This window comes from Phocoena sinus, chromosome 8, assembly GCF_008692025.1.
Source record: "Phocoena sinus isolate mPhoSin1 chromosome 8, mPhoSin1.pri, whole genome shotgun sequence".
Taxonomy (NCBI): domain Eukaryota; kingdom Metazoa; phylum Chordata; class Mammalia; order Artiodactyla; family Phocoenidae; genus Phocoena; species Phocoena sinus.
The window spans coordinates 27,851,418-27,863,939 of NC_045770.1; the positions used below are offsets into that span (position 1 = coordinate 27,851,418).

Sequence of the window (12,522 nt, forward strand, 5' to 3'; positions counted from 1 at the left end):
AAAGGAAAATCTGCAGATAATTAACCTTGGCTATTTTTCTAGTGTAAAATATTTATATTATAAATAATAACACCACTTATTGTTTGTTTATCATGTGTCAGGAAACGTTCTATGCAATTTCCACATTTTCACCTACTTAATGCTCAAAACTGTGTATGTATGTACTATTAATGAAAGCATTTTACAGATAGAGGAAGCAAAGCATAGAAAAATTCTATACCTTGCCCAAGAGCATATAGTTAAAATGCTAAGTCCAACATTCTGAGTCTGGAGCCTGTGCTTTTATCTCTGCATTGCCCCTCAAAACAGAGCCACTTGAAATAGAAGAGTGTTAGATTTGATTCTGGTGAGAAATGTTTCTTTCCTAAAAATAGAAAATGTAGGAAGTTCTTTCAGTAGAACTTTTAGGAAGTTCCCTTCCTAAAAGCTTCACAGGGACACACAGCTCCTAGGACACAGCCCAGAGCCATGAGGTGGGATCATGGATCACAGTGGTTCATCTTCTCCCAGTACTGTAGATTGAATGTCTGTGCCAAATTCACATGTTCAAAACCTAATGACCAAGGTGATGGTATTAGGAGGTGGGACCTTTGGGTGTTGAATTGATCATGAGGGCAGAACCCTTATAACAGAGATTCCCAGAGAGATACCTTGTTCTTTCTGCCATGTGAGGACAATGGTGAGAAGTTGGCAGTCTGCAAATCATAAAAGGAACTTCACCACAACTCAACAATGCTGGCACCCTGATCTTAGACTCTGAGCCTCTGGAACTGTGAGGAATACATTTCTCTTGTTTATAAGTCATACAGTCTGTGGTATTTTGTTAGAGCAGCCTGAATGAATGAAGATACCAAAGAATGAGTTGCTCTTGCAGATCACACTTCATTATTATGTGAGTTTAACTGTATATATACTTTCTCACTCTTTTCTTATTCTGTAAGCCCCTTTCCCTTCCTACCCTGATGTGAGTCAAGTTCTGGTGAAGGATACACTCCCTGATGTGGCCTAAGTTTCAGTAATCTGATAATTTCTTTGGAACAACAGCAAAAAATGCATATATATGCATGTGTCATGGGTATTTTGCAATGTGTACACGCCCTGCTGAAAAGGAAGGTGGAACATGCTTTCAGTTTCATACAACACACCAAGGCAAAGAGAGAAAAGCTATGGCCGGTGAGTTTCTTTCTTGAAAGAATAGTTTTGGAAGGGGCTGGTTTTTGCAGAAACCATAATTAAGTTATGTGAATGTTTAGGTGAGCAGAACAGAGGGAGTGCAAAGAGAGGGAGGGGTGGGGGCAAAGGGAAGGAGAGAAGGGGCCCAGAAACCCCACAGTCTTTAAAAAGGGAAGACAAGGTCCAGAAAGGAACCGGGCTTTACTGGCTGGTATCCTGCTGTCATTTTGCAATCTTAACTGAATTCTTAAATGTCATAGTCTGACAGAGGATGCAGAATTGACATAGAATTGTACCAGCAGTTGTTGTCCCCAAAGGAAATGGGCAATCACTATTTCATTATTTTATTATGCACAGTTGAATAAACATGAGGCATGTTATGATGACCCCTGGTTTTCAGGTACTAAGTTGGAGGTAGTAAATCTGAGTCTTCAGGCCACTCAGTGAGCATATATAGGTAATACTGAGGGAAGAATAAGAGATGTGGGTGTCCTCAGGATTACCACACTGTGTGGGGAGGGACATTTTATTGACTAAATCTAAAGGAGGCTATTCTCCATTGCTGAGATGAAAGGAAAATGAGGCTGTTTCTGTGACTTGAGGCATCCTTGTGTTTCCAACAGACAAGGTCCTGAAGGAGAAGAGAAAGCTGTTTGTCCATTCAGTGGGCATGGGTACAATAAATGGCTTGTTGGATGAACTATTAGAGAAAAGAGTGCTGAACCAGGGGGAGATGGAGAAAGTAAGAGATGAAAATGCTACAGTTATGGATAAGGCCCGAGCTTTGATAGACTCTGTTATTCGGAAAGGGCCCCAGGCATGCCAAATTTGCATCAGTCATATTCGTGAAGATGACTCCCTCCTTGCAGGAACACTGGGGCTCTCCTCAGGTAAGGGTCAATGACTCAGACTGAAGTTCATGTAGGCCATGTTTCTTTATGCCTAACATCTGATTTCTTCATTGGTCATGTTAGTTTGCAAACAACTTCCCTACCTCTGGCTTCAGGGCCCCATTTCTATATCAGTGGTCATTCTGCATCCCCCCTGTCTCTTTTCTTCTTTGTTCCTGTTCTTTTGGTCTTACAGGCCTTCTCTTTTTTTTTTTTTTTTTTTTTTTTTTTGCGGTACGCGGGCCTCTCACTGCTGTGGCCTCTCCCATTGTGAGCACAGGCTCCAGACGTGCAGGCTCAGCGGCCATGGCTTATGGGCCCAGCCGCTCCGTGGCATGTGGGATCTTCCCAGACCGGGGCACGAACCCGTGTCCCCTGCATTGGCAGGCGGACTCTCAACCACTGCGCCACCAGGGAAGCCCTTAGTGGCCTACTTTTGATTAAAGCTTATTTCCTATCCCGAGTATGTCGTAGCTCATTTGTTGAAGGTCATGAGAACAGTCTTGAAAAGCTTCATGCTATATCCTCTAGTCCTCCTAGCAAGGCACTATTGATTTATCTAGTTAGTTAGTTAAAGCCTAGAGGTCCCTAGGAACTTATGTAGTCATCAGACACAAAGGTTTAAGGTCTGTAATCAAATACTTTGTCCAACTTCTCTCCAAAATTTTGCTCTCCAGGTGGAATAAAATATATTTCAGGGATAGTGGAACTCTCAGAGAATAAATTCAACTTTTACAGAAAAGTAAGGATTTTAAGCAGATTCTTTTAGTTGCCCCCTTGCATTTTCTTTTGAATAAGATTGTGCACTAGCATGGTACTCTGCTGGGGACCATTCTGGGAGGCCCAGCTCCCCTACTCTAGTCTCCTGAGGGCCCAATACAGGTTTAGCCATCTGAGCTGCCACTTCTGTGGTTCCCTAGTTCCTCCATAAAAAAACAAACAAACAAAAAAAGAAACAAAAAAAAACAACAAAAAAAACCCCAAAAAAAACAGGAGCTCTGATGGACTTACAGTTACTTGTTTCTTTTGTGCTTCTGGAAGTCATTCAGGGGAAGAAGATGTTATTTGAAAGCAAGAAGCCATTTTTTTCCTAAGGATTGAGAGAAGCCTGTGCCTTTCTGAGTGACATAGCAAATGTTTTGTGTGTCGAATTTCTTTGTGTGTGTTTGTTTTTTTTTGATACATATTTTACTTTAACCCCTGCCTCAAGAATTAAAGATAATCAATCAATAACAGTAAGGTTCTAGAATATTTGTATAATAGCCAAAGTGTCTTCTTCCTTGTCATATTTCTTTCACCTCATAGTCCTTGAACCATAGAAGCACTTATACAACTCGTGATAATTCTAATTCCTGGAGTCTGCCTCCCTAGTTGTCAGGTGCCTCCTCTGTCAGGGTTGTCATGACTTGTTTCCTTCTCATCTATTTGCCAGTTGTTTCAGGGTGCTAGTATATGATAATTGGATGTAATATTTAAATGTACTGTAAAGGGAGAGATATAAAATAACTTCTTAGCAGACATAATACTACAATAGCAAGGCCTCCTCCAGAAAATGTTCTTGAATTTATTGATGGTTAATTTAGTCCAGCAGTCTACATGGGAAAGATGGGACAAACTGCAGCCTGCTTCCTTGGACTTGAAGTTTTGTGGGATGTCCTATGGCTCTCCTCCATTCACAACAGAGACATGAACCATATTTTGCCTATAGAAATCTTGTCTTCAATAGGTACTATGAGAGAAAAACTTGGAGTATTTTTAATTTGTTGGCTCATGCCAATTCTTAAGTTTCTGGAATATGTTTCTCAGGTGGGTGTTGCTACAGTGAGATCCTTATAAAACCTTAAATAAATTTAATCTCAATCCTTGTCCTTGAAATTGACAATCACAATGCATAGTGACCCCAGAGAAGATATTAATAGATTTGAGTGAGTAAGACAAATGCAGATTACAGAGGCTGTATGTCTAACACATTGGGGTAAGAATCTTCAGAGACTGTGACTATTTTAATGTCCTTCATCTTTCCTCAGGTTCACAATCTGGAAATTATCTTAATACACAAGAATCCCAAGTGGTGGTTCCTCCTTTCCCAGGTAATGGTATTTTCAAAGCAATGACATTCTTTGAACCCCACCTTCCCTGACATTAACTACAGATTAATGGGATGAATCCAGGGTAAGGGGGGCTATGAGTAATTCTCACAGATTTATTCTATACCATTTTCACTTCTTAATCTATTCTGCTTTAGCAGGAGCAGTGAAGCTTTACAGCTTCACTATCATGTTTATACCAACAAATTCTGAATCTGTATCTCAAATCCTGACTAACCACTTGAGTGCCACACTTCACAAAGTGTCTACTGAACATGTACACTCATATCTCCTGCAGACACTTTTACTCTACATGAGCCCAGTGATAGCTTTCCATCCTTCCCCCACCTTGCTTCCCTTCCACTTTCCCCTATCTTGATTAATGGTGCCACCATCACCCAGTTATTCAAACCAGAAACCTGAAATTATCATAGACTCTTTCTTCTTCCTCACTTCCAACATTCAAGCAGCAGCCAGATTTTATTGATTTCTCTCTCAAATTCAGATCTGTCTCTGCATTTCTACTTCTACAATTAGATTTCAGAGCCCCCATTACTACAGTGTTCCATAATTCTCCAGTCATAATTCTCAATATATTTTTCTTATAATTTTTTTTAGTAAATACATCCTTTTCCCTCACAGAACTTTAAGCTTAATGAGGAAATTGAACATATCTGATTTATTTATAGATAACATCTAATAGAAGTTGACCTGTAATGTGTATGAACATATGTTTGTTAAGACTATTTCACTGAATAATGTGGCCAGAGTCACTACTATTTGCTATGCCATTAGAAAATATTTAGCACATGCCAACTGTGTTACAGACCCTATTCTATAAACTATTTAGAGAGTAATGAATGAAACAAGAAAGGGTCTTGCTTTTATTGAACTTACATGAATATATGAATAGTGAATGAATAGGCATTTAAGAAGCTCCACCATCAAATTAAAGTCAACCATAAATTTAGGGAAATATTAGCAAATATTTCACCAAGTTTAGAAATTACTCTAGTGAATCAATTAAGGGTGCATATTTTCTTAGCTATTTCATGGAATGGGACACTCACTATATAACCAAATGCCATAAGAAAAATTAGTTCTAATAAAATCCAAATATTTATCTTTAATGTTTTCTATTGTTCTTCAGACTCCTTTATGAAGGAATACATTTCTTCCACATAATACTGATTTCTATAGCTTTCTCAGATATATCCATTCTAATTATCTCTTACTTTCTCCACAGTCAACACACTTCATGCTACATTGGTTTACCTGAATATACAACATTTTCTTCAAATTCCCCTTCAAAATTGAATATGTTTCTTGCTTGAATAGTTTAGTTTCTAAAGGATCTTCCAAATATCAAGAAAACTTATTTCTATTTTGAAACAAAGATTATGTTAATTTCTTTAGAAAATACATCACATTATTGGATGGTGTTGAACTTGTGATCAAAGAAACCCCCAAGGCTTTTTTCACATGAACTGCTGTGGAAACTCTTCTCATATATTTGTGCAATCAATGCTTAGTGCTTTAAATCTCTCTAAGAGTACACCTTGATTTTCGTATTTATCATTCTATTTCATATTAATTCTAGTTCATGTATTCAATAACTTCTCCTTCTCACTATATGTACACACAGTAGAGAGATCTTAAAGGTTAGGGCAAAGGCTCACTTTCTTTCTTTCTTACTTTTTTTCTCTCTTTCTTTCTTTCTTTCTTTCTTTCCTTCACATCTCTAATGCCTACTATCATGCCTGTTAAGCAAATAAATAACTAAATGAATAGATACATAAACATATTTTTAAAAAGAATCATTGAAATAGATTCATTAAGGTCTACCTCCATTATCCTAACTTTCAATTATTTGAAATACATTTATATCTTAACTATTTTATCTAACATATTGTTTTCTGAGAATTTTATCATGCATGGCCTTAAAAAACTCCCTTTCGATTATTTTAATGAAAAAGATTTGTGAAATGCTGATTCTAAGAGATGAAGGGTTGTGATAACTGTATCACACCACTGGAAATCTCTGGCTTGGAATATATTCCTTTAGCAGAGATGCATTTAATGATGCTAAGGACTAGCCCAGGATTGTCTTCCTAAAGATTAATTTCCTCCTCCGTGGCTTCACACACAGATGATTCTAGGAGGAGCACCAAATGGGACACTCAGGAATGCCATTATTCATAATGTTTCTTGTCTCTTGCAGCTCCTCAGGCAATGCAGGACAACCCAGTTAAGCTTGCATCTTCAGGACCAGGAAGGAACCTCAAGCTTTGCCCCCTAGAAACAGCCCAAAGGATATGGAAAGAAAAGTCAGCAGAGGTGCTGTGCTCAGAACATAAGGATCCGGGTGAAATATACACTGGAGACCATTCAAAACTGCAGTGTTCTGCCTTAGAGCTAATTTCCTTGAGAGGTTCTGGAAAACCATACTGCTCTTCCCTTACATAAAGGATTCCTATTTCCCAGGTTTATGTAGAGATTTCTCAGTTTGGTCCAATCCCCTGAGTGAATAATTATAATGATAACAACAATAGTATCTATTTAATGCTTAATATGAATCAGACACTGTTCTAAGGAAGTTGCAATTAATAACACCTTGAACCCTCAAAATAACCCATTTTAGAGATCAGGAAACTGAGACATGGATTGTTAACTATTTTGGCTAAACCAGTAAGTCAAGGAATAAATTTTAAAATTGAGTCATTTTGACTCCAAGCCAGTTCATCTCACACAGCCTTACCTCTCAAAAGTAATTAAATCAAGTGCTCAGCTGCCATCTGGGCATTTGCAAATTTCATTCCACTCCTATGGTAGGACTCATTCTCCTTCCCTGTTTTTATCTATGTTACAAAAGATTAGGTTTCTGGGTAAGACTAAGGGAGGAGAAGCTGTCTTATACTTACAAGATGAATATTTAATTAGAGAGAAAAAGACTGTGCATCCAACCTGCATTTCTTACAGATTTACCCAATAATGGAAAGGTCAATCCGCACACGTATTGCCCTCATTATCTGCAACACAGAGTTTGAAAATCTTCCCAGGAGAGATGGAGCTGATGTTGATATCAGAAACATGAAGATGCTGCTAGAAGGTCTGGGGTACAGTGTGGATGTGAAAGAAAATCTCACCGCTTCGGTAATGTCTGTCATAATGTAGAGACAATGGTCATGACCTTTATATTCCTAAATATGTTAGAAAGATTGGTTGTAGAACCAGAAACTTAATCTCTCGACAGTCTAAAATCTAAATTTGTTCTTGTAGGGTACTTCATACTTCTAACCTAGAGTCTTTTTTTTTTTTTTTTAACCTAGAGTCTTTTAGCAAGGGTCTGGTAAAAATTTTAACTGGGAAGTGTTCTATTAATTCAATAATGTCCACAGCCAAATAAATAAATAAATAAATAAATAGTCCCTTACATTCTACTAGAAATCCCTGAATGGCATCCCATAACACTTTCTTCACCTTTCTGTGAATTGAAACTTAAATTTTCCTTTTGTATTTCATTGATTTTCATATCATTCAGCAATTCCTTAATGTCTCTATTGGATTCCAAGGTGCCATGATAACCAATCACATAGTTCAAAATCAGTGGTATGTCTTTTTCAGGATATGACTATAGAGCTGAAGGCATTTGCTGCTCGCCCAGAGCACAGGACCTCTGATAGTACTTTTCTGGTTCTCATGTCTCATGGAATCCGGACTGGCGTTTGTGGGAAGAAATACTCTGAAGAAGTCCAAGATGTATTAAAAGTCAACACCATCTTTCAAATTTTGAACACCTGGAATTGTCCAAGTTTGAAAGACAAACCCAAGGTGATCATTATCCAGGCCTGCCGTGGTGGTGAGTGCTGATGTCTGTTAGAACACAGACGCTGAAGTTTTGATCTCATCATCTGTATGTATCTAGTATTTTTCAGTTCCTTTTAGTCTACTCAAAAAAGGCCACAATCTTTTCGGTGACGGTAGATGTTCTTTGACATTACAAACAAGATTGTAGCTTCTATGAATTGTATGACTGGTTGGAAAATATTTGTTCCATTTTCAACTGAGATACCACTTTTAATCTTAAGACTTTGATACTTGGTTGAGATACTTGGATGGGATATATTCATTTGAGGGTTAGGAGAGATAAGATGAGCCTCTTAAGATAAGCGTTGTTGAAAAGATAGTTTTTGAAAGTTATGTGTGTATCTGCATGTGAATTAAATCTAATGACAAATAAATTAGTAAATATGGTTGAACAGATGTTTAGGGGAGAAAGTTCTCTTGACTATTGATAGTAACAAGGGACCAAATCTTGTCTTTCCAGAGAATCAAGGGGTGGTATGGCTAAAAGATTCAGTAGAAGCTTCTGGAAACTGTTCCTTATTGTCTCCAGAAGATTTTGAGGATGATGCCATTAAGAAAGCCCACGTAGAGAAGGATTTTATTGCTTTCTGCTCTTCAACACCAGGTAATGGGTATCTGTATAAGACATGTTTGTGGGCATTACCAATGCAGAAACTCACAACCATCCATTAGAGTGTGAATATCTGTGTTGAACTTTTCATGAGACTCTTAAAGACTAACTCAAGCCTTCCTTTCAGTTACACCTTCAATTCCCCTTATCCATGGAGACCAAATAAATATATTTTTACTAAATTAGTAACTAGTAAACTCCCATGTTGCAAAATATTTTCCTGGACTGTGAGAAATAAATAGAAACATATCTACACTGAAGTAAATTAGAATCTGACTCCACATACCAAAAGGTCTACATTTTGGGATCACTCAACAGTTCAATTTGCCTAGACAAGTATTATAAAACTGTGGTATCTATAAAAGGGGTAGGGAGAAGGAGAAAAGCAGACAAATCATATTGGGTCCCTAAGTTAAAGTTGTTTCAACCAGAAATATGGAGTTTATGAAACAGAAACAACCTGAATGATTCTAAATCTAGGTTTTAGATTAAGAGTACTGCCAATTATATTTTGACTCTGGCATTTAGTACTCTGTATGTAGCTTCTCTGGGCTTTCTTTGAATTCCTCACTAATATATGTGAATATAAATATCATTGTTGTAAGGATTAAATGAGATAATAAATATGAAATATTGAGCATGACAGAGTAAAGTGCACATTAAACGATGGCAACTATTAAAGATGTTTCTATGTTGTAACTTAATTCAAGGTTTTACCTTGAGTTACTTTCCATATAAAGGTTTAAATAAAAGTCATCCACTATGCTTTGGAATTTCTTGGACATTGACATTCTCTTGATTACTTCCAACCTTAAAGACTTGCCTCTGATCAAATAGTTTCATTTCCAGATTATTTTCTATAATAAGGTGCCATCTCTCCGGAGATAGCCTGCTTTTTGCATTCTGTTGATCATAACTTTTTAAAAAAAATCTTTATTGCAGTATAATTGCTTTACAATGGTGTGTTAGTTTCTGCTTTATAACAAAGTGAATCAGCTGTACATGTACATATATCCTCATATCTCTGCCCTCTTGCGTCTCCCTCCCACCTTCCCTATCCCACACCTCTAGTTGGACACAAAGCACCGAGCTTATCTCCCTGTACCATGTGGCTGCTTCCCACTAGCTATCTATTCTACATTTGGCAGTGTATATATGTCCATGACACTCTCTCACTTCGTGTGTTGACTATATCTTGATGTAGAAATCAATTTTTTTCAACAATTGAAAACAATGACACTAAGCAAAACCTCCACACATTTACCATTTGTGTATATTTAGCAGACTTAATATTAGACATAACTATTTTTTTTTAATCCTTTGATCCCAGCCTTCCACAAGAGATTTACCTCTGGCAATTATAGACTTTGTAGCCCCCTGTCTTCTTGTCAACTATCTTGGTGATTTCTGTCTCCTTTTCATTCACTTTCCTTACCCTCCTTTCCAGATGATTCATAGAAACTCCAGTTCAGTTGTCTTCAGTTTCCAAAAGTAAACCTAGCTTCACTTCTCTGGTATTAATCCCAATTACATTGTATGTAGTGCTCTTCTGAAGAAAAGGGACCTTCCCCTACCTAATTTCACAAAGAACTTACAGAGATACCAGCCTGCAACTCTCTCCCACCTACTTCCTTTAACTGGAACCAGCTTCATAAGACAGTTGTAGTTTTAGACAGGATATTAATCCATTACTATTTTACCTTTTATTACCATGTTTATTGGCAAAAAGGTTTTTAAAGCATGTAACCATGTTAAATGCACAGCTATTGATACTTTTCTTATATATTCCTTTGCATAACTTTAAAATGGCTTATAACTTCTATGTCCCTACTATTTTGTATAATTATTCTTTTTCAATGTCTTTTCCATAAGACTGTTTTGTCCTCCAATAGAATATGATCTTTCCTTCTTAAATTTTTTCTAGGTATGTATTTCTTTGCTGTTGGTACCATTTTCATATTTAGTTAATATTTTCTTTGTCTAAATACCTTATGGTCAGTATTATTTGATTTTAATTAAATTATAAAGTAGATAAACTGAAATATTATTAATATGATTACTTTGTATAGACTGGGTATTATATATCCTATATTCCCCCAGATCCTTGTGATACATTACATCTAATATGAAAATATGTCTTTGTGGCAGAAGTTATTACCCTACCCATTGCAGTCAAAGCCATTGCATTTCAGAACATATAATTAACTATCAAGTCACTAAGTAGTACTCCTGGGATCCACACTCAGGTATTTCTTTCTCAAAGCCCAGTCACTCCCTTCCACCCCATTCTGCCTTTCTCTCCTTGTCTAATAGACTTGTGTTTCCTTGAACTCAGAGACTGTGCTGTCCTAACATCTATACCTTATATAGTATACTTCACATGACTTTAACTATTGTCAAGTATCAGTGAAAACATACACACTAAATGATGAATATATTCACTTTAAAATGGCATACAGTCTGTAGGAAACAACATAAACTCAACATCCTGCCTCAGCTGGAATAGAAATCCTAGAACTCCATTTTTGTGGTCAGGCAAGACCTTGCATGAAATTTGGAATGTGCTTTCTTCACAGATAATGTTTCTTGGCGACATCCTGTATTGGGTTCTCTTTTTATTATTAAACTCATTGAACATTTGCAAGAATATGCCTGGTTTTGTGACCTGGAAGAAATTTTCCGAAAGGTAGGTGCTAGATACTTCTTACACTCTACTTACCTGTTTGTTCTAACTCTCTATGGAGCAGCTCTGGACATGTTTTTCTACTAAAAACTGCTCTCCATTTCAAATGAGTTTTGAGGGTCTTTGGTGAGTCAGCCAATCTGGAAGCCAGTTCCAAGTTTTGTGACCTAGAAACCCCCTAGAAGATAATCAATTATTTGAACTCCTCTCTTTTCTGAATAGACAAATGAGTGGACTTTAATTTGCTTGTATTCATATCTATTAGATTCAGTAGCTTTTAAAAGCATGGTCATTCCATCTTAGATGTGTATTGCTGATCTGTACAGAGGCACAAACTTTTTGTTTTTATCACTTATTTTGCTATACTTTTTTGCAATTTTTCCAGCATAAGTGAAAATCCTTCTACTCAGGAAAAAAAAAATCTACAGACCTTCTTTTACTTTTAGGTTCGATTTTCATTTGAGCTGCCAGATGGTAGGGCACAGATGCCCACGGCTGAAAGAGTGACTTTGACAAGATGTTTCTACCTCTTTCCAGGATATTAAAAAAGTAAGTTGTAGGGAAAGGTGTGTGTGTGTAGTATGGGTGGGGCGAGGTTGAGGGAAGAGTGCTGAACTACATCCTGGTCAAGATCTCAAGGTCTAATATAATAAACAGTGGATAATGAAAGGATGCCTTTCTGTTGTTTAGTGCAGAGCACACTGCACTCCTCTCAGAGTTCTTCAGAGATAGATGGCCCTTTCTCAAGGTTAGCTGATATAGATTGAGAGGTGGCCAGAGATGATGAAAGCTCAGTTTTAGATGTTCCTCCCCTTTACCTCAGCAGGGCAATATTAGACACAACATGGGCTCTTCCCTCTTATGAGTCTGTGTGACCCCTTGGTGGAGTGATTTTATAACTTGAATTTCTTTTAGTAGAATTCATTTTTTTCTTTTATTTCCTCTTCCTTTTCTTTAGGAAGCCAGGAGTTCTGCCATTGTATACATGTTTTGGGATCCTGTCAGCAGAAAAGAGACATTTCTTTAAACATTCCAATAAATCTGAAATAAAAATGAAAGGCTGTCTTTTTTTTTTTTTTTTTTCACCACTCTTAGAAGGCAGGGGATGGAATTTGGAGCAAGTAATGGATTTGGAGTCTTTAGACTTCATAAGAACTGAACTGGCTAACACCATTCTTTCCTTCTAGAAAGCATTTGCTAGACTTTCTGCTT

The 12,522-nt window shown here is 37.1% G+C and overlaps 1 protein-coding gene across 2 annotated transcripts; it reads left to right on the forward strand.

Moving 5' to 3' along the window:
• Positions 1-1,120: 1,120 nt before the first annotated feature.
• CASP1 (caspase 1) lies at positions 1,121-12,368 on the forward strand. Of its 2 annotated transcripts, XM_032641428.1 has the most exons (10): positions 1,121-1,173; positions 1,797-2,063; positions 4,091-4,153; positions 6,372-6,487; positions 7,130-7,303; positions 7,775-8,009; positions 8,478-8,621; positions 11,204-11,313; positions 11,757-11,859; positions 12,269-12,368. In XM_032641428.1, exons 1-9 carry the CDS (start codon positions 1,167-1,169, stop codon positions 11,853-11,855), a joined length of 1,215 nt encoding a protein of 404 aa, XP_032497319.1. In that variant the 5' UTR covers positions 1,121-1,166; the 3' UTR covers positions 11,856-11,859; positions 12,269-12,368. The 2 variants fall into 2 exon arrangements, with proteins under 2 accessions (XP_032497319.1, XP_032497320.1); XM_032641429.1 differs by lacking the exon at positions 1,797-2,063 and having other exon boundaries at positions 1,129-1,173.
• The last annotated feature ends 154 nt before the right edge of the window (positions 12,369-12,522 follow it).